The 22,462-nt window shown below is 36.5% G+C and overlaps 2 protein-coding genes and 1 long non-coding RNA gene across 3 annotated transcripts; 1 reads left to right on the top strand and 2 right to left on the bottom strand.

The window, feature by feature from the left end:
* Positions 1-4,284: 4,284 nt before the first annotated feature.
* LOC122512721 (proteoglycan 4-like) lies at positions 4,285-5,708 on the bottom strand. Its single transcript, XM_043628735.1, has 2 exons — positions 5,704-5,708; positions 4,285-5,533 (listed from the first exon to the last, which is right to left on the bottom strand). Exons 1-2 carry the CDS (start codon positions 5,706-5,708, stop codon positions 4,285-4,287), a joined length of 1,254 nt encoding a protein of 417 aa, XP_043484670.1.
* Positions 5,709-7,044: 1,336 nt separating this feature from the next.
* Positions 7,045-8,151, top strand: LOC122512722. The gene is made up of 4 exons (XR_006302660.1): positions 7,045-7,314; positions 7,411-7,536; positions 7,613-7,751; positions 7,887-8,151. It is a non-coding gene; the product is annotated as an uncharacterized LOC122512722 (long non-coding RNA).
* Positions 8,152-12,995: 4,844 nt separating this feature from the next.
* On the bottom strand, positions 12,996-13,910 carry LOC122512720 (ribonuclease H-like). The gene has a single exon (XM_043628734.1). It carries the CDS (start codon positions 13,908-13,910, stop codon positions 12,996-12,998), a length of 915 nt encoding a protein of 304 aa, XP_043484669.1.
* Positions 13,911-22,462: the final 8,552 nt, after the last annotated feature.

The following is a 22,462-nucleotide window of genomic DNA, read 5'->3' as shown; positions in this document are numbered from 1 at the left end:
TACGACCGTATGCATATCCATTTTTGAATACATTTTTTTGTTTTTCTTCTTTGTTTTTTTGTGTTTTTATTTAAATGTTGTTTTATAATATTATTTACATATGTCTATTTATCTGTATATATGTTTACTATTTATTGTTTGTATATACCATTTTATGACAGCACACATGTGTGTTCAAAATTTTTTTTTTAACTTTAAAGTTATTTAGAAACAACAACAACAACAATTGGTTTCCACTATAGTAACTTACTTAGATTTATTTATTAACCCCTTCAGTGTGTAGCTAAAATATAACAAAATGGTCCCAAAATGTGTAAGATCTTCTTGTAAATAAATTTTCATGACAATAGGTACTAAGGGGTTTTTGGGGTCGCTGATTACGATTCCGGTGTTAGTTTTCAAAAATTCAAAATGGCGGATCCAAAATGGCGGACACGATTTTGAAAAATTCATTGGATTCGCTTAAAAATCGTTACTCGGGGGTTTTCGTGGTCGCTGATTACGAATCTGACATTAGTTTTTTAAAATTCAAAATGGCGGATTCCAAATAGCGGTCACGATTTTGAAAAATTCATTCGATACGCTTAAAATTCGTTATTCGGTGGTTTTTGGGGTCGCTGATTACGAATCTGTTATTAGCTTTTCAAAGTTTAAATGGTAAGAATTATTAAAAGAATTTATCCACTTTTGAAATTTGTCAAAATTTTTGGCGGCAATTTTGGATGAAAAATTATATGTTCTTAAAATCTTACAATCTTAATCTTTCTTAAAATCTTTTTTATCGTGATCAGCGACCCCAAAAACCCCCGAGTAAAAATTTTTAAAAGAATTTATCCACTTTTGAAATTTTTCAAAATTTTTGGCGGCCATTTTGGATGAAAAATTATGTATTCTGAAAATATGACTTCAGAATCGTGATCAGCGACCCCAAAAATCCCCGAGTAAAAATTTTTGCGAATATACGTTAAGATGTTTTCTTGTTCGGGCCATGACGTGTATACACGTCATCCACTGTTTGGGCCAGTTTTTTTCATGACGTGTATACACGTCATCCACAGTCAAGGGGTTAATTCTCCTTGAAATAATTAGGGTAAAACTCTGAGGCGTTTTGAAAATGGCAAGGTACTGACCCAAAACTCCCATAAGCCATGGCTGCTTTCTTTCATGAATATGAAAGCAAACACAATTTGTTGGTTATATGGTAGGAAGGAAATCTGACCCTTCTGTAGAGTGTGCGCCTCTCCGTCTTACTTTAAGTTGTGATGACATTTTCCTTGGTAGGCTCGTTCTGGTGTTTTCTAACTCCTCGATCTGTCCTCGAAATTGAAGTTGCAACTTTGATGCCATCTCCCATTTATCTTCCCACTGAAATTGATACAGGGTTTGCTCGCACCAATTTTCTCCTGGTCTGCAAAATTCTTTTAGCCTTTCTAGTCTCAACTTCAAATCATTATAATGGCGAATTTGTTTTCCGATGTCTAGAAACACAGCCACCCTCCATCTGCTTGTCGACCGTCGAACCTCTCCAGAATGTTCATAATAGACTCCACTACTGATGTTGAAAGGTGTAATTTGGAAAAATGTGCTGGTCATTGGGTTGTTTGCTAGGGAATCATCAAAATCAGCTCCTGCTGTTGGAACAAGGCACAAGGCAATAGTGATCCATTCCATCGTCATTTTGCCTACAATCAAAATTATGTTAATGATAACTCAGAGGGAAGATAATGGTTAAAATAGGCAACCATTATCTTATCTTTATGCTTGGCGAATCATTCGCCATTTTCATCTTCCAGGATAACGTTATTATTTTGGGTTAACCCTACGACGACGTAAGGGCCATTTGCATATGAATCGAGTTTATTATTCCGGATTTCCTTATATGTGTAAACTTGATCACCGACCTTGACCTTAGAAGGCCGAGCCTTAGAATCATGCCATTCCTTTGATCGTTCTTTTGCTTTGATCAATCGCTGGACGGCCAGGTTCTGTAACTCATGCATTCTAACGATTAAATCTCTTAAGTAAACACCATAAGTTTCCAATTCGGGGGCCTGTGGGAATAAACTGGGAACCCGGGCGGTTCGACCAAAAACCAATTCGTACGGTGTAAAATTTGTAGCTTTATGGACCGATGTATTATGATTAAACATCGCAAAAGGAAGTAGACGATCCCAATCGTCAAAATCATTTGCATAATGTTTAATATAATCTGTCAGCACAATATAACTCCTTTCTAATGCACCATTTGTTTGAGGACGATAACCGGAAGTAGTAAGTTGTTTTACGCCGAAAATTCTTTCGAGTTTTCGCATCAAAGAACTCACAAAACTTCCTCCTCCATCTGCAAGCACACATCTAGGTGCTCCGTACAGGGAGAAAAGGTTTGTTGCCACAGCATGGGCGATAGTAGTGGTTTTGATATCCTGAATAGGTACCGCGATGCAGTATTTACTAAAGTTATCCTGCATGGTAAGAATATGTCGATTCCCATTGGGGGTAGTTCTCAATTTTCCCACTGTATCTAGGATACTTTGTCGAAGGGTATCGCCGGGGTATCCGTTATCAACATAGGTTCACGAGTTCGAGCCCTAACAAGTTTATTCTCAAGGCAGCTTTTACATTTTCGAATAAACTGTGTCACATCATCCCGTAACCTAGGCCAATAATATCGTTCGCGTATTCGCCTGTAGGTCTTTTTAATGCCCACCAATCAAACTACCATGATATTCGGTTATTATTTTCGAGCGTAATTCTGGAGGAGGGACTTCAATCTTTCCGTGGCACAAGGTGATTTTTATATCACCACCGCGGAATATTCCTGCTAATATGCCCGCCATAGTCGTTTGTGGGAGAGTACCTAACAGGTCTCCGGAATTTGCCATCCGGCAGTGGGATTGATTGTCTAAATCTAAAGCGTGTTTCAAGTTTCGTAACCCTGTTGTAACGTCACTCCAATCAAGTTCGTCAAAATGTCTTTTCTTTACTACGATTGCATAAATTTTGTATTTTCCACAAAGGGTAACCTGAACTTGTTCTTTTATTGGATTGTTATCCCGGATATCCTGTAAGTTAATTTTTTTTTTTTTTTATTGTTTATACTCCTGCCCTATTGGCCTTACGCACTTCGACAAGAGTCCCTGAGAAATACTTTTTTGGATTAAGCATAACCATTCTACTTTAGAAATTTTTCTATATATTAACCTAAATGGGCAATATTGTCTTTCTTATAGGTCAATAGTTCCGTCCATTGGTGGAAAACATTTTCCGGATTTTCCTTGAATTTTTCATGTGTAGCAGTAATAGTTTGTTCGTTGTCAGAGGGTTCGGGGGAGGAAGAAGAAAGGGACTCTACATCCGAAATGTTAATATAGATTGGTAACCTTGTGTGAAGGATAGGCATCGTTGGTGGGGGTAATTCTATATTATTTAGATGTAGTCTTCGAGGCACTATGTTTGTTTTTCTTTCCACTTCTTCGTCTTGTTCTTCGTCGTTTTCTGCTTGAAAATCTGCGAATGGGGTAGATTGTGCAACTGGAGCTGGCAAGGTTCTAGGAGTAAAGACCGGAAGACTAGTTGCAGGATTCTCATGGATGCTTCCTTCCTCAATCACTTCGGGCGTATCCTGGAAACGTACTACACTTAGTTTTCTATTAGGGTAAGAATGACTTATTACTGGGGTATCCTGCTGAGCTCCACTGGCATAGGGGTTGAAAGAAGGAGCTTTGTGTTCCGAGGATGGTCTTGATTTTTTTGGAGAAGTGTTGTTGTTGATATGAGTTGTCTTTCGCTTTTTGTTGACATTATCCAGGAATCTTTTCAGTCTTGCTGTAAATTCGCCATCGTTGATTCCTTTGCAAGGATCCAAGGATTCTAGATAGTTAAGATATTCCTCATCGCTCTCTCCGTCGGAAACATGAGTCTTCTTTTTAGGTGTTCGACCTATTCCTTCATAGTCCTATGCTAAGGTTTGGTTAGATTGATTCAAGTTGCTGAAATCACGACGTTTCAGAGATTCATCAAATCGCCTAATTGATCGATCTAGTGAATTTTCTTGATCTTCAGGTTCCGCTGGATTTTGCTGTGGTTCCTGATCAATTTCTGATTCCGGTTCAGAACTTTTTTCACTATCGGGAGGTGGTGGAGGTATTGTGACGATCACATGCTCCGGGGAAATTTCTTCCACATCTTCTTGATCTGTTGATTCACTGGAAGAAGAACTGGAGTCTAAAGGAGGTTCTAGAAGGGCGCCTTCCCTTGCTAGTCGATCTGCATTTTCGTTTCCATTCATTCCATCATGACCAGGCACGTGTTTCCATATATAACATCCAGACCTTTCATTGCTTTAACTAATCGTTCGTAGGCACTTTTATTTTTGACAGGTTTATTTTCGTTGGTTTTCCAGTCATTTTTCTGCCATTTTGGTACCCACTCTTGGATTCCTTGGACAAGTACCTTGGAGTCCGTTTTTATCCTTAGTTGATTTATTCCTGCTCGTTTCGCCTTTTTAATAGCCGTTGTTGCAGCCTCTATTTCGGAAGCGTTGTTGGTTTGTCTACCTGTGGATCGCTGAGAGACGTTGAGTGGGTGTTCAGGACCGAACCATACTCCAATCCCTGCACGTGGTCTTATTCCGCCATTGTCACAACATGCACCATCTACATAAACATCTGTGTAGGAACTAGACATAGTGGGAATACACGGGGTTGATGGTTGGTCAGTTGTTTCTTTTGGTGTAATCGGATTTTTAGGTGGGAGCTGAGGAGGAACACTAGGAAGCACACTATGACTTTCACGGAATACTGGGGCGTCCGAATTTTCTTCTTTGTCGGTTTCTGTTGTTGATTCATCTGAAGAAGAAGATTCGTCTTCCTGGTGACAGGCCTTCTCTCGTATTTCTTGTTTTCTTCTTCTCAATCTCTCACCAATACTACTCACATCTGGATCTACAGGTTTCGAACCTGCAGGGGGAACATAAGGTTCTTCATCATGGGGTTCCTTAGGTTTAGTTGATCCTATGGATTGTCCTCTCTTGGGAATAGTGAGCTTTGCAGATGACGCTGCTGGATTTCTTGTGAGTATTTTCCTAGGCACAACTGGTATTTCCTTTGATGTGGTGGGTATTTTAGAACCTTTCGTGGAACTGGTGGCCTTGGGGGTTAGTGATGAAGTAGAGGGGGTTTGATTATTCGCGTAAGGAGGCTTTTCTAGACTTGAAGAAGGAACTTCTTTCTTTGGCGCCACAGGAAGTTTATAAGTAGGGTTAGGTTGTAGGGTTGTAACCTTTAGAGGGTTCTTGGGTTTAGGTTCAACCTTAGAAGAACGTGGGACTCTCTGTTGAATTTTGCTATTGTCCTGGGATTGACTCACTCGTGCAATAGCACTAATCACTTTTTGTTTCGCACCACTACTTATGGGAAGGGCGCAAAGAGGGGGTGATTTGTTTTCAGAATTTTCGCGTTGGTTATCTAAGTTATCCTGATCTGTTTCTTCCAAAGAATCGGTCCACTCTGACTCGGAAGATGCAAGATTGTCCCTTTGTCATTAGTGTCATTATTTTCAACAGGGTTGTTAGATAGGGCCTCTACTATTCTATTTATTTTTCCGGGTTTGTACTCAAATTTGTAACGGTAGTCTCGTATTGTAAGATGGGTCTTTTACTCAGGGCTTTTCTGAGTCTTTCGAAACTTTTCTGTTGCGCATCACCCCATTTCCATTCCTCTGTTTTCTTTAACAGATCAGATAGAGGTTTGGCGATTTTAGCGTACTCTTTTATAAAGCGCCTGTAATAACCTGAAAGGCCTAGAAAACTCCTGACTTCAGTTGGAGTTTTCGTTACAGGAAAATGCTTGATGGCTTTAATTTTTTCTGGGTTCGGTTTTATTCAATTTGCTCCGACAACGTGACCTAAATAGGCCACTTCCCTTTTTAGGAATTCGCACTTGTCGGGTTGGAGTTTTAGGTTTTCTTCTCGAAGTCTACTGTATAGTCTTCGGGCTCGCCTATCATGTTCCTCGAGGGTATCAGAATAGATAATGATATCGTCGAGGTACACGAATGCTTCCGAATCAAGCATACCACCAAGAACGCTATTAAGAAGTCGCTGAAAAGTGTGGAGGGCGCTTTTTTGATTCCCATAGGCATACGCTTGTATACGAAATGTCCGTTTCGAGATGAGAAAGCTGTTTTGTGTCGGTCGTCCGGGTGAGTTTCTACCTGGTGGAAGCCACTAGCGAGGTCAAAGACCGTAAAGTATGTTGCCGTCCCTAATTTGTCAAATATGGCGGAAATATTGGGGAGGGGATAAGCATCCCCTATCACCTTTTCATTAAGCGCTCGATAGTCAATAACTACCCTCCATTTTCTTTTTCCCGAAGCGTCAAGTTTCTTCGGTACTATAAGAAGAGGGGAGTTATATGGGGAATTCGAGTTTCCGATAATACCACTATTAAATTGTTTAAGTAATTGTTCGTCAATTTGTGGTAGGGCTTCATCTGGGGATCGGTATTGCTTTTTATGAATTACCTTATCATCGGTGGTAATATGATAAGACGTACCTCTAGATCGGTCTGAGTACTTGTGCCTCTCTTCAGCACGAAGGGCATGCTCAAAGGCTTCACTAAGGTCTGCCGGATTTCTCGTGTCCACAAAAATAGACATTTCCTCTGGCAAGCCTCGAATGAATGCCTCAAGGGCGCAATCAATGATTGGCTTCATCATAATGTCGCTTTCAGAAGTATCCTGACAACGAATGGCCAAACCTTCTATTAGTCTATAGCGTCCATTATATTTTGCTTCTAAAGAATGCTTTGCCCCACTCAGAAGACCTTGTAGGTGGTCATTATAATCACTAACCGTCTGTGATTGTTTTAGTCTAATACTCATAATATTATATAAATACCATTGATACTTATTTGAAGAAGCAAATCTTTTCTTTAAATGGGACACTAAATCGTCTAATCTATTGAAACGTTTATCCCTTACGCTTTCCCTAGCCGCACCCTTTAATTTACTGAGGACGGATTTGATGTATCCAGTCTCGGAAGTTCCTGTCAAAAACACAGCTCCGTTAGCTACGTCTTGTAGGAATTCCTTCAAAGGTGGATTGCGTCCATCAAAAATAGGGATGTGATAAGTGCATTGTTGTAGCGTCATACACTCGAGGACTGAAGCCATCGCGGCTGTTTAGGGTGGGACTTCAGCGAGGAGCTTTTGAGCAGTACTCCGCCACGGAAGTACTCCCGAATGATTTGGCGTCAGGAGTACTACTAGCGGAGAAGTACGGAGGAATATTTGGGCAAAGGGTTTTGGGCGACGGTAAGGTCAACTTATAATAATAATAATAAGAAAAAGGAAAATTTCTCTTTTTTTTGCAAAAGGTTTAATTTTCTTTCATTCTTTCCCCTTTTTAAGTTTCTTTCCGAGAGCCAGTTATGGTCAAAGAAGAGGATGGCGATTTGGACGTCATCGTAGGGGGAGAGTCTAGCTGCATAGAGGAGGAACGAATGTACTTATTTTGAGAGGCTAAATTAAAATACTGTAATTATTGCATTTGGAAAAAAAAATTTCTTCTTTTTTTTTATTGTATACAGAAATAATTTTTCCCCTTTTTTAGTCCCCTGAAGAATCTATTGGCCCGTTCGCCGCCGCGTTTCGGGGCTTATGCGTTGAGGGAAGAGTACTTTCTCTCGTACATCCAAGAATTCGTCTCCGTGGAGGGAGAGATGATTTGCTTCCGATCGCGCTGGCAATTGGTAAGGCCCAATTGAGGGATTTAAATGTTAAATATTTTATAAATGTTTTTTTTACATTATGACCAATCAGTTAAGGAATTAATTTAGTAAAAAAATTTGTACAGTAAGAAGGATTCCCTTTTTCTTTTTTTTTAGTGTTACGATGTCCCAGTGGATGAGGCGCTGGAGACAGTGGGCTATCGTTCCCTACCAGAAGGGCGACAAATTCGTCGGGAGCGGAAGAGGGAGGCCCGGTTACGCCGTCGTGAGCACACTCGCGTGATTTGAAACCTTTTCTTTTCCTCTTTTTTTTAAATTAAAAATTTTAAAACATTTTTTTATTACTTAAAATTTTTGTTTTTAACTTTAAGGAAATAGTTATATATTTTTCTCTCATTTCTGTTTTTTATCTAATATTAGTTATCATCCCATTATATAATGTTATTTAATATAATAGAGAATAGTAATATTACCTATTCGCATCCCTATATTAGCTTGTAATTTTAATGTTAATGTTATTTGATGCAGTATAATTTTAATAAAGGAAGTTGATAGTATATTTTGTTTATTAGTTGAATACTTCATAATCACGCATTAATTTAAAACAGAATATTAAAATTTCTTTTTTTTTAAATCTTTATATGATGAAGATTGTAAGAATCAGAATTGTGTTGAATTATTAATGCAATTGTCAGGGCAATCCTATAGGACAAAATAGGTGATGTCGGTGACGATGCGAGTTATTATTTATCACTGAAAGGAAACATTGAATGGTGGCGACAAGAGGATAGAACGAAGAGGGTAGAAAATAGAGCTTGAAGCTGAAAGATAGAAGAAAAGCAATTAATATTAAAATTTTACCGATTCTAGATTTTTCAAAAAGAATATATGCTGCTTTCTCATTTCCACTTTAATTTGCGCAGAAAAAATTCACTGGCATTAAATGAATCAATTTTAAAATTTCCAAGAGAACATATGCTTGGTTTTTTTAAAGGTTTTATTAAATTCATCCATTAGGGAGGCTGATAAAAAAAATAACTACCGTAAGTAAAAAATTTTAATTATATTGTGATCCTTTAATTAAATTATTATTTCCTAAAGAAAAATGATTTTTTTGAAGTTATAAAAGTCAGGTAGCTTTAGAAAAAAATTATACGGTTCGTTGTTTATATTATGCCCTGTTTTCACTTCATTGTTGATGAATGTATGTAATTCCTCTTTTTTTATCCCTTCTCTTCTTCTTTTTTTTACAGAAACAATATCAATTCATTGTCATAGTATAAAAAAATTGGGGAGGGTTGAATTGAGTAGAAAGGAAGAATATTTCGTCAAGATCCAATGAGTCTAACATGCGGACTTTATGTACTTTAATTAAATTTTTTTTAGTAAAGTCAATTTTACCGGAAATTTTCTTCCCTCCTCATGTCTCAAAGTTTTCGCGGGAACAATAAAATTGTTTTCAATAAAGGATGGAGAAAACAGATCCTTTGAGACATTGATTTTCACCAAAAGGCGATCTTTCTCTCCTGTCTCCATTCTATTTTCGTAGAAACAATATCGATTCTAGAGTTAATCCTGAAGTTGTTGGTTCCTGTGCGTCGACTATTTTGTCCTCGGGCAGGCTGATTCTTCTTCTCCTTCTTCTTGAAACTTCAATATGGCCCTTTTTTGACTTTCTGGGCAAGAAACCAACCAATTTGGAGATTATTGTTCTCGTGCGTAATTTACAAAGACAAATATGAGGAGAATGCATAGTAACAACAGTCCTATATAAGACGAATAAACAAGGACTGTTTGATTTTTCCAATGTGCCGTTTAATGGCAAGATCCTCCAGTTGTTGTTCCAGCTCATCCAATGTCTGCGAATTGGCTTCAAAGGTGGAAATTTTCAAACCAACCACTCCCTGGTTTTCATCATTAGTGAGGTTTAGTAGATGTCCGTAATTGGAGACCACTGGGGATAGTTTTTTTAGGTTCAGATGCAAATCGGGTTCGTAGATCACTTCAATTTGTCCAACTTGAGAGGTGGTCGCTGGAATTATTGTGTCCTGAGTTTTCGCTGTGCAACCAGGGGCCGATTTCAGGATTCCAGTTCCGTTAAGGTTGATTTTGGTAGGGATCCTGGAATGGCAGATGATCACTAAGTTCTTCGTCCTAGAGAAGGAGTATAACCAACTGGAGAGAGTAGTTAGCGGCTTCCAGAAGGACTCAGAATTAATGGTGATTTGAATTTTACAGGTTCTTAAATTGCTGATAGTGGGATTAATCAAAAGCGAAGGTTCACAGGCTGGTCTCTCCTACAGATCGTAGATGGGGGCTCCATTCAAATAGGCGTGATATGATGTTGTTGATTTACATGATTTCCAATCTTGCTCTGTAAATAGAAAGTAGGTGTGCTGTTCTTCATCAATAATAAGATAATCATATTTGGTCTTTACAGAAGCTCTTATTGTTTTATTTCCTATTGCCTTCTGGACAGTTGGAAGGGGATGCATTCTCAATGCCTGATAATTATATTTCTCCAGTAAGGGAATGTTAACAAGGATCTTTAGTTGTCGATTGACGCACAGAACGGTGACGGTGGAGATTGGAACTAACTCGTCGATGCTAACTGCAGGTCCAAGTATGGGGAACTGTACTTCAGTGAGATGATCCTGGATGTCGCGTAGGATGGGTTCCAGCTGCTTGGATGAAATCAACCCTGGATGCAGTTTTCCTTGTCTAGCCGTATGAACTGCTTCCAGCATAATTTGTGTAAATCGAATGTTGTGGTCCAGTCTTGTTTTCAGCGCTCCTAGTAGGTTAAATATTGCGTCTCTTTTTTCTAACTCTATTTTAGATGCTGATTGGCTTTCTTGATTTTTAATCAGTAGATCTAATTTCTGATTAATGTTATTGATTAGGGAACTATGTTTTTCGATCTGGGCATGGAGGGTGTCGAGCTGAGATCTCACGACGTGTGTTTGACGTCCAACCAGGTGAGATAGATTAGCTTGTGCAGAGTTCAATTCCTGGATGATGGCATCGTATCTTTCTCCATCTTCGTAATTCAAAACACCAGCAATAAGACCAGCAATAATTCCCAGGAATCCTAGTAGGCGCACACTTCGTCTCATTCGTAGATGGGCTGTCATCTTCTTTGGTATTATTCTTCGTCTGTTTTCTAGTTCGGTGATTTGGGTTTGGAACTGCTTCTGTAGTTCGGAAGCCATTTCCCACTTATCCTGCCAAGGGTGATGGATTACAAATTCATGGCACCAATCCTTTTCAGATGCACAATAATTCTTCAGTCTCTCCAATCGGGCTCTTAGGTCGTCGATGTATCCGTGTTGCCGGCCTATGTCCAGAAAGATGGCCACTCTCCAGTTGGTCACGGATTTCCTTACGGTACCAAGATGCTCGTAATATATCCCACTGCTAACAGACAACGGGGTAATTTGGAACTGCTGATCATCAGAAGTCCTTGGAAAGGAGTCGGATCCACAGATTGCCACTAGAACTAAAATAGAGGTTAGGCCTGTCAGGAGGAAAACGGTTGGTCCTTTCATCTTAATTTTCCTTTTTCCTAAAATGAATTAAATGTTAATATTGATGTTAGCGAAGTATTGGTTACAAATGGGTAACCAATACCTTATCTTTATGTTTGGCGAACCTATCGCCGTTCTCGTTCTCCAGAATAACATTATTATTCTGGGTAATGTCTACAACCGTATACGGACCGCTTGCTCTGTTGTCAAACTTATTTGTTCTTACCTCCTTGTAGGTATATACCTGGTCTCCAACCTTAACATTCGATGGTCGAGCCTTGCTATCATAGAATTCTTTAGATTGACATTTTGCCCTTCTTAGACTTCCAGCCGCCAAATTTTGCAGCTCGGTCATTCGGGTGACAAGATCTCTCAGGTAGGACCCATAGGTTTCAAGTTCTGGCCCTTGTGGGAAAGTACTTGGGATTCTTGCTATATGACCAAAAACCAACTCATACGGAGGGAAATCAGTTGCCTCATGAATCGAAGTGTTGTAATTAAACATCGCAAATGGGAGCAGACGATCCCAATCGTCGAAATCCCTTGCGTAGTGTTTAATGTAATCCGTCAATTCAATGCGGCTTCTTTCTAGAGCTCCATTGGTTTGGGGTCGATAGCCAGAAGTTGTAAGCTGTTTGACACCAAATATACCCTCAAGCTTCCGCATTAGGAAACTCACAAAGCTTCCGCCTCTGTCTGTGAGTACACATCTGGGTGCTCCAAAGGTGGCAAAAAGGTTTGTCGCTACTGCGTGAGCGATGGTGGTGGTTTTTATGTCTGGGATGCAATACTTACTGAAGTTATCTTGCATTGTGAGAATGTGCCGATTCCCATTGGGGGTGGTTCTAAGTTTTCCTACAGTATCTAAGGACACTTTGTCGAAAGGCATAGCCGGTGTGTCCGTTATGATCATAGGCTCTCTTGTACGGGCCCTAGCAAGCTTATTCTCGAAACAACTTTTACATTGTCGAATAAACTCTGTGACTTCGTCTCGCAGTCTCGGCCAGTAGAATCGCTCGCGTATTCTACGGTACGTTTTCGTAATGCCTTTATGACCTCCTATAAGGCTACTGTGGAACTCCGTTAATATTTTAGGTCACAATTCTAAAGGAGGAACTTGGATTCTCCCGTGGCACAAGGTGATTTTTATATCGCCACCGCGGAATATTCCTGCTACAAGTTCCGACATTTTGTTTTGTGGGAGAGAACCTAAAAGGTCGCCCGTATTTGCCATACGGCAGTGATTTTGATTATCCAGCGTGAGGGCGTACTTTAAATTTTTCAAACCTTAGGTAACATCCCTCCAATCTAATTCGTCTAAATACCGCCTTTTAATTACGATCGAATATACCCTATATTTCCCACAAAGAGTAAGATGAACTTGTCATTTTATGGGTTTACTGTCAGGGTCTTCAAAGACTTCAGGAATTTCTTTAAATCGCACAACACTTCTTCTGGATGGTGGTCTATTTGGGCTAGAAGGGAACACTTCGGTGGTTGCTTCAGGACCAGGGGATGTTACATCTGCTTCGGCAACAGGTTGTTCTACTTCTTCCTCTCTTTTCTTTTGTCTACTTTGGTTGTAGTTTTTCAGAAAATCGTTGACTCTTTTTCCAAAAGCATTGTCGTTGTAGTCTTGACAAGGATCTAAATCCTTCAGGAGCTCCAAATATTCTTCATCGCTCTCACCTTCTGAGACATGTGGCTTCCGACGTGTCGTGTCCATTCCTTCATGATTCTAAGCCAAGGTTTGATTGGTGAGGTCCGATGGGTTGACACCTCTTTTGGCCAGAAATTCCTCAAATTTTTGGACTGATTTGTCGAGGTCAATGCAGGGGTGATTCTGTTTCCATTGGTCTTCATCGTTGATAAAGTCCGAACATTCTTTGCTGCTAATAGGACGTGGCAAAACGCTGATCACTATATTTTCTGGAGCTTGTTCTTCTTCCGGTTCTTCTGCAGATGATTCAGAAGAAGAGCTCGATTCTGAAGGTGGTTTGAGGAGTGCACCATCTCTAGCAAAGCGATCTGCGTTTTCATTACCTTCAATACCATCATGTCTTTGTACATGCTCCCAGACAACGTCAGCATGTTTCAAGGCTTTTATCAATCGTTCGTAGGCCTTTTGGTTTTTGACGGGTTTGTTGTCGTTCGTCTTCCAGTCGTTCTTTTGCCATTTTGGAACCCATACCTTTATGCCTTGGACAAGAACTTTGAAATTAGTTTTAATTCTAAGTTTTCTGATCCCAGCTTTCCTTGCCTGACGGATCGCCACTGTAGCCGCTTCGATTTCTGAGGCGTTGTTGGTTTGTCGTCTTCCGTATCTTCGCGACACATTAAGGGGGTGGTCAGGTCCGAACCACACTCTTATGCCTGCTCTGGGCCTCGTTCCACCATTATCTCCACACGCGCCATCTACGTAAACGTCTGTGTAGGGTTCATTCGACAAGGAAAACAGGAGGGCTGAAGTTTCGGAGACATTGGGATTACTTCCGGTGGCACAAGATTGTTTGGGGGTTGGGCTTATCGAAACACTGGCGAAAGCACTATGGTCTTTTAGAAACACTGGAGGGTCCGAATCTTCTTTACTATATAGTCTATTGATGCATTCGTCTGAATTGGGAAAGTAAACGTTACTCCATTCTGGAGTCATGGAAGGGTCCTAGTTGATTGTCAATTTTAAAAGTTGTGACGTCAGTTCGTCTATATTGTTCTGTTGAATGGTAACCTTTTCTTGGAAAGCAATCAAATTCTCTGTATTATTAGCGTGAGAATCAGCAAGTGCAGCTACCCATGATGAGGTAAATCTATTTCGTTACTCTAAGCGCTTAACCCTACACCGCAAGGCAAGATGGTGTACGAATAATTGTTGATAGTAGACCTCCAAATTTTCTAATCGCTCATTTAGTTCGGACCACTGATCCGGGGGAAAACCGGGCGCTACCAAGGCTAAACGAGGAAACATGAGACTGTTTCGTAGTTTCTATGCTACAGATTCTTAATTTATTTTTCGGCACTACTGAAACTATCCAGGCGGATGCAAGGAAAGAAATAGGAATATTGCTTAGTTCACGTTGAGTCAGCAACTCTGGGTCCGATATGGGAAATTTATCACTGTACTTGACAAAATAATATATTTCTGTCATTTGCAGAAAATATCAAACTTTAAGGTCTAAGACGTTTTAAGTTCCAGATTTCTTCTATGGCTCTCCGTATTTTAACTACTTCTATAGGGATAACTCCCGGGGGTGGAGGAATCTCGTCGTCGATTTCTTTCCGTTTTAAATTCCAAATTTTCTCTATAGCTCTCCGTATTTTAACTACTTCTATGGGGATAACTCCCGGGGGTAAAGGAATCTCGTCTTTAAAAACGGGATGTTGGAGCTCAAGCTTAGGGACTACGTCGGGGATTGATTTCTGGTCACACATTAGAGATCTTAGTCCAAAATCATAATGTCACTGTCATAATCTACAGTCGTGTCAGAATCGTATAGCTGTTCTAAGTGTTCGTTACTAGGTCCCAGTCGAATTTGGTTTTCCGGAGCATACGCTGTCTGTCTGAGTGCTAGGGCTTCTTCAATATCAACGTCTATAACCTCATGCACAATTGGAATTACAGCAGGAGCAGGTGGGATAACATCCGGAATTATTCTAGGAGTAGGTTTGACTGAACACACTGATCGAATTTTGATTATCGGGTGTGTGAGCTTATAAAAGATTTCAGAACCTGGTTTGATTCCCGATTTTTGGGAGTGCTTAAATCCGGCTTTCTTGCCTCTTTGGTTTCGATGGACCAGAAGATATTTTTATTTTGACATATTGAAAGAATTCAAAACAAATCAGAATTGTCTGTACAAGGGAAGAAGAAGAAAAAATTGGATTTAAATTATAGGAGAAAAAGAGAGCTCTTGACTCAATTCCGAAGGAGGTAAAACCTCCCTCTTTTTGAAAAAGTAAGGTTTACAACCGCAGCCGAGGGGCTTTACAAAACGAGTGACCAGTACTTTAACCAGCGCTTCTGAGCAGAGAGAAATGTAAAGAAAATTTTTAATTCTCTTCCAATCTCAGTTTTCCTTTCGGAAAATTACTCAGATGCAGCCGAGGAATTTTCTGGTCGTGCGGCTTTGTACTTGCAACCAGCGCGAAAGAGTTACTGTTCTTTTAAAATAAAAATAATTATTTTAAAAGAATTTTGTACCTTAAATTATCAGTAGCATCGAAAGTTTGTCTCGAGTGCGGATGGGATTTAAAGCGCGGAACTAGGAATAAATCCTGCTTCTAATAATCCTTCGAAACCAAAGATTCCTTGGCCTAAACAACTTAGAGTAGCGTCTATCGATTCTACTACCTTAAAACAAATTTCTTCACCGTTTATAGGCAAATAGACTACACCCAAAATCTGGACCAGTGTGTCATTAATACTGTCGTCGTCTAAATCTTCGTGCAGAGTGCAATTATCGTCGAGATTATATTCTGGAATGTAATTGTACTTAGTCAGTAAGTCAATAGGGATGTTCAATTTCCCGTTTAAAACTTTATTTGTCTCTACAGTTACGTAGGGTGGCAAATGTAGGAAGTCGCGTTCGTCTTCAATGGGAACTGTCATTTTTCGTTGATGTTGCCATCATAGGACTTGTTGGAGAAAGGAAAGGAAGCAAAAGAAAAAAAAGACGAGTTTAATTTAATCCCACTTTTTCCTATCTTCTAGGTCTAATTTAACGAGCTTGTCGATTTCCTTCATTTTTCTCTCTCGTTTCGCAGCAGCAATATCGGCTTCAGCTTTGTTTAATAAGGTCTCAAAGAACTCGGAAAATTCTTTCCAAGAATTCAGAGTTTCCCGAATTCTCTGATCGCGTTTCAGTTTTATTAGCGGGTTCGCTAGTCGAAGCTACAATTCTACCTAAATTCTTGTCGCTTAAAATCCTTTCCTCTAACTTAGCGAGATTTTTGACTTTCAAAGATTTCTTTACTTTTGTTCGTCCTCCACGGTGTTTATTTTTATTCGGCATTGCAAAACATTTAAAAAAAAAGAATCCTCTTCTTTTTTTTACAAGCGGTAAACAATAGAAATTAGAGAAATTGGAAGAAAAGAGAAATTAATAAAATGAAAGAAAAGTTCTTATTTAGTTTTCCCTTTCCCTATTTTCCAAAGCCAGTTTTACTCGACGCTCTATTTCTTTTCGTTTGTTTATGAGAGCTAATTTGGCATTAGCTTCGTTCGTGACGTATTCAAGACAATCATGAAATTCTTTCCATGAACTTAGGGAGTTTTCCGAATTTTCTGACGAGGTTTCAACTTGATTTTCGGGTTTGCGTCTTAATGCTATGAGCCTATTTAAATTTTTGTCACTTACAAGTTCTTTTTCTATTTTAGTGTAATTCCTAATTCTTATCAAATTCTTTAGTTTCTTTCCTCCGTGAACATTTCTACATTTATGAGGCATTACAAAACATTTTATTTGTTATAATTTTATTAAAAAAATGCAAAATAAGGTGATAAAAGTAATAAAATAAAAAGCGAACAACTAGTCAGACAATATTCTTTAATTTATCTTATTTTAGGAAATTGACAATAAAATTTTTCCTTCTTTTCCCATCAAGGCTTGGGTCAACCTTAAATGAGGTTCTGGAGCCCCCACTAATTAAAATAGGGTCGTCACATACTACTCACTCTCAGTCAATTTAAAACAAATTAATTAAAGAAAATTCTTTATTTCCTTAAATTTTCATACAAGTCTTGATGAGGAAAATCAAATTAAATCGTCTTAAGATATTAATGGAATTGAAACAAAAAAACTCTTCTTCTATTCTTTTGATAAAACAAAGAAATTTAAATTAGTGACAAAGTTGTTTATCTGCAATTGGCCAAAACCTTGCGTCAACCTTAAATGAGGTTCTAGAGCCCCCCCACTAATTAAAATAGGGTCGTCACATACTACTCACTACCAGTTATTGCAATAAAATTAATTAATAAAATTTCTTTTTTTAATAATTTTTTTACACGGGTTTAAGACAATGTAAAGAAATTAAAAAAAAATAATTGTAAAAAAAAAATTTTAATAGTAAAAATAATAGGAAAAAAAAAGTTTCTTCCGTCAACAAGAAACCAAATTCAACCTTAAATGAGGTTCTGGAGCCCCAAAACAGGCACCTATTGCAAAATCAATTCGAAAACGGAGTACACCATGGTTTGGATTCGTAAGAAAAATAGCAGGCCACACCATAGGAGTATTAAATTTCGAAGACGGTGAACGATATGAACAGTCACTACTAGAACTAGATGATGACCAAAGAAATAACTCGAAATTAGTTGTAGAACAAACTCATTTAGTCAGGGCAGAGGTACACAATTTATATAATGCGGCAGAACAACAACAAAGAATCTCGGAACAATGGCAGGAGAAATTAGATATGTACAATACAAAGTAAAGAAATTCGACGGACGTTTAGACAACATGCGTTAGAACAAACGTTACAAGTAATGTATGGTGCCAAAGAAGGAAAATTACACCCCAGAATGTTAACCAATAGTCAACTTTTAACAATAGCGAAAGAAGCTCAAGACCAATTAGGAGAACTAATTTTTCCAGTAACTCTGAATAGAATTAATGTAGCCACTTTAGAAAAAATATCAGTTGTAAATTCACAAATGAAAGGAGAAAAATTAATAATGACTTTAGGATCAAACCATACCTAACAAATCAAGGTTGTCCCTCAGTTCTCCGATTTTGGTAAAACTTTGAGAAATTGTAGGGAAATACATGCGAATAAAAATTCCAAAAAAGATTTTCGAAAATTTTGAAATTTTGTGGTTGTTCAGGGTTTTCAATTTTTTTTTTGAAATTTTGAAAACGCAATATCTCAGATGGATTTATTTTATAAATAAAGAATAAATATTTATAAATAATAAAAATTTATAAATAAATAATAAGTTATTAATAAATAAACATATAATTTGTCTGCGTAAAATAAAATAAACAAATTAATGTAAATTAAAAAACAATAACAAAATTAAGAAATATCTAAAATAACTTCCTAGTAGACTATTTGACTACTTTTTAACTACTCTGATTTGTTCAACAAGTCCTACATTAAATTAAAAAACTTGTATTAATCATCAAAAAGTAGTGAAGATGAATCAGATAAATAGAAAAATAAAAAAGTCATATATGATGGAAAAGTAACATTTTATTCGTTTACATAAAGCGAAGACCTAGTTCGCGAATCGAGTAATTCTTTATATATGAAGAGCGCGCATGCATAGACTCGACTCGGATAGCTTCGTTCAGTCTCGTAACGTGACTGCGCGTCCGGAAGAGTGGATTTGTCAAAAAGGAAGTTCTAAGAGTCTCATTTTTAAATCACAATTCGTTCGAGCACCCTCAATGTTTGTAACAAGTGATAATTGTAGAACTAGGTCTTTTTAATAGTCTTTTTCATAGTTAAAAAGGAATTATAAACTTAAACCTAAGAAAAAAATTAAAAAGAAACGCAAAGAAACTTATTAACATTTACTTAAACCTAAAAAAAACACAAATCAAACAAACAAACCTTAAACCACAAAAATGACACTGAAAAACATGCAATAAAACCTAAAACTATGAAAAAGACTATTAAAAAGACCAAGTTCTACAATTATCACTTGTCACAAACATGGAGGGTGCTCGAACGAATGCTGATTTAAAAATGAGACTCTTAGAACCCCCTCTCTGACAAAACCACTCTTCCGGACGCGCAGTCACGTTACGAGACTGAACGAAGTTATCCGAGTCGAGTCTACGCATGCACGCTCTTCATATAAAGAGTTGCTCGATTCGCATATACCTGGTCATGGCCAAATATACACAGCGCAATGCCAGTATAAGTGCCAATGTTAAACAACAACACTACTACTACTACTACTACTACTCGATTCGCGAACTAGGTCTTCGCTTTATGTAAACGAATAAAATGTTACTTTTCCATCATATATTACTTTTTTATTTTTCTATTTATCTGATTTATCTTAAATACTTTTTGATGTTTAATGGTAGTCTTTTTTTAATGTAGGACTTGTTGAACAAATCAGAGTAGTTAAAAAGTAGGGTAAGACTCCGTCAGAAAAATGACAATTTGCATGGGGTTTTCGGATTATTCTGTAATTTAGTGAAGTTGTTATATTTGATAACAAAAATAAGTGTACCAAAGGATTTATAAAAATTTTCAAAATTGTAAAAGTTACGCCATTTTAAATTTTTAATAAGATTTTTTTCAAATGTGAATATTTTCGACACAATTTAACGGATTTTAATAAAATTTAAATATGTTAAAGTTCGAATCATGTCCTTTCAGAATTTTTCAAAACAAAAAAAAATTTATTTGTTTTTTTCAAAAAAAAAGTAAAACAAAATTTTTTGAATCGACTTATTAAGCACGGGACCGATTTTTGAGTATTTTTCGATATATAATAAAATATTCCTTATAATTTCACCTTTCATTTACAAAAAAGAAAACGATGGAGACTTTAATAGTTTTCGAGATATTGCAATTTTTGTGAAAGCGCGACCACGTTTCAGTGCCAGCGCAGTATCTTTTACCCGGGACGCCGCACAGTGGGATTTTTTACACTTTACTCTTCAAAATTGTCTAGAGCCTACAAATTTTATTGGATTTTGATGTTCTTGGTCTTAAATGAAAGAGGATAAAATTTCTAAGAGACCTCTTTAAACCGATTTTTGAATTTTTAATTGTTTATTTATTTTTTTGTTACTCAAAGTTAACAAATTAAAATATTTATGTATAAAATACTGTTTATTTGTTATTTTTCCATTGCACAAGATCGAAATCAATTTAAATTAGTCTAGTCTGACCACCTGACAAATAATAATGCATAATACAGTTTATTTAAATTGTTAAAAAAAACAATTTAAATTAACAAATGGGTAAGACTCCGTCAGAAAAAAAGCGATTTGCAAGTGGTCTTCCGATTTCTTCGAAACCTTGGGAAAAAGAAGTCTTATATGAATTAAATTTAACCCTAACAGGATTTTGAAAAATTTTCAAAATGGCGGCCGCTACGCCATACTGAAAATGAGTGTTGCGTTTTTTTCAAAAATTAATAACTCTGAAACTTTTTGATCGATTTTAATAAAATTTACAAGTGATATAGTTAAAAATACGTAGTTTAATTTGATATTATGAACGAAAAAAAATTTTCAAAATTTGTCAAAAAAAAAGTCAATAAAATTTTTTGAATTAATTTTTAGTTCAGTTGGCCTAATTTTTGAATTTTCTAATATGTAAATATCGATTCCTTGTAATTTCACCTTTCATTTCATAGAAAAAAATTTATGGAGACTCTAATAGTTCTAGAGATATTGCGACTTTAGTGGGAGCGCGTACCGCGGAATTAAACTCCGTAGCGAGGCGGAATATGAAGCGAGCGTACAAACGTGCACAATAGGGTTTTCGTAACAATGCGACTTTCGAATTTTGTTTACGCCACCCCCCCAGTTTAGTTCCAATAAAATAAAAAAAAATTTCCTAAAATTTGAAGCCGATTGATTAATATTAACACGTGCCAGAGATCCATCGAAATTTCCCATTAAAAATACATAGGAAAAATGCACTTTTTAAAAATAATTCATAACTTTTTTAATTTTCATGCAAAAAATTCTCCAGGTCACATTTGCGTTCATTTTTAGCTGCACTATAAGATAGCACTTTGCCAAAAATTTAATTTTGAAAAATTTTTAAAATGGCGGATGATTAAAGTGGGTCATAAAAATGCACCACAATATATCCAAGGTTTTAACACATAAGTGTTGTCAAAAATTCAAAAAAATTACTTACTCGGGGCTATTTTCGATCGTTCATCATGAATCTGATATCAGAAATTAATTTTTCCAAATTTTCGATCCAATATGGCGGGTTCAAAATTTTGATTTTCTACATTTTTAAAGTAAAAATTCTAAAACAACGTCAAGGGCGATTTTTGGAAGCGCTATTTACACTCAGAGAAAAAGTTTATTTCACTTAACCAAACTGTTTAATTAACCTATTTTATTTGTCACGATAAAACAATTTTGTTGATTTAAATAAAAATTTGGTTTATTTTAATAAATACGTAAAATTTGTTTGGTTATTGGAAAGAAATTTTTATTTGAAGTTGTTTGTTTCATTTAACCAAATTTGTGTTTTGAATAGAGAATATTGTTTAGTTAAATACAGTTTGTTCGACACAATACACAAATTTGTTTGATTCAACCAAATCATTTTATTTGAGTCAAACAAACATATTTGCTTGTCTCAAAAAGTACATTTGTGAATTTAAAAATGGCGATCTCACTTGTTTACAGTCCGCGTTCGCGTCAAATTTATTTGTTAAATCGGTAAATCAAAGAAAAAAAATTATAAGTGTCGGTTAAATAAATATTAAATACATTGTGGTCATTGACTTACTGCATATTTAATTTGTACCAGTGAGAAGAATATGTACAAAAAGGTTTTGTGAAGTTTTCAGTTTGTTGTTTCGAATAAACTTTTTTCTGAGTGCACGTATAAAAATCATAATTATAATATGTTTAATGTAATATTTCAAATGTTTTTTTATAATTGAGTAATTTTGTTTATATGAAGAAATACATATATAATATTTTACTTAATTGTTACTTATTTTCCTCTAATAATGTTTGAGTTTCCTAATTTAATATTTTCTAGTATACATATTATTGGTTAATTTATAATTTATTATATGTATAATTTTAAAATATCAATAATTATATAATAAATTATAAATTAACCAATAATACGTACTAGAAAATATTAAATTAGGAAATTCAAATATTATTAGAGGAAAATAAATAACAAAATTAAGTAAACAAAAATATTTATTTAAATGAACCAAATACGTTTACTAAAACTATTTATTTGAATCAAACAAATCTTTTCTCTTAAAATAAACAAATTTTTTAGTTATATTAAATAAAATTTTTTGGTTAAGTGTAATAAGCATTTGGTTAATACAAATAAACGTATTGGAAGAAATTTTTTGGTTGAATCAAACAAACGTTTGGTTGACTGTATAGCAATGCATTTATTTGGTTGATTCAACCAAAATTTGGTTGATTCGAACAAATTTTTTTCTAAGTGTACGAATCTAATGTTAAAATTTTATTTTTCAAATTATTCGATCCACTATGACGGATTCAAAATTATGGTTTTCTA

The sequence above is a fragment of the Leptopilina heterotoma genome, unplaced genomic scaffold (assembly GCF_015476425.1).
Source record: "Leptopilina heterotoma isolate Lh14 unplaced genomic scaffold, ASM1547642v1 Lhet_1241, whole genome shotgun sequence".
Lineage (NCBI taxonomy): Eukaryota > Metazoa > Arthropoda > Insecta > Hymenoptera > Figitidae > Leptopilina > Leptopilina heterotoma.
The sequence above is the reverse complement of the archived record's forward strand: the minus strand, read 5'-3'. Positions and strand labels throughout refer to the sequence as shown.

Excerpts from the sequence above, each read along its gene's own strand:
- LOC122512720 (XM_043628734.1), bottom strand. The coding sequence starts at position 13,910 with ATGACTCCAGAATGGAGTAACGTTTACTTTCCCAATTCAGACGAATGC.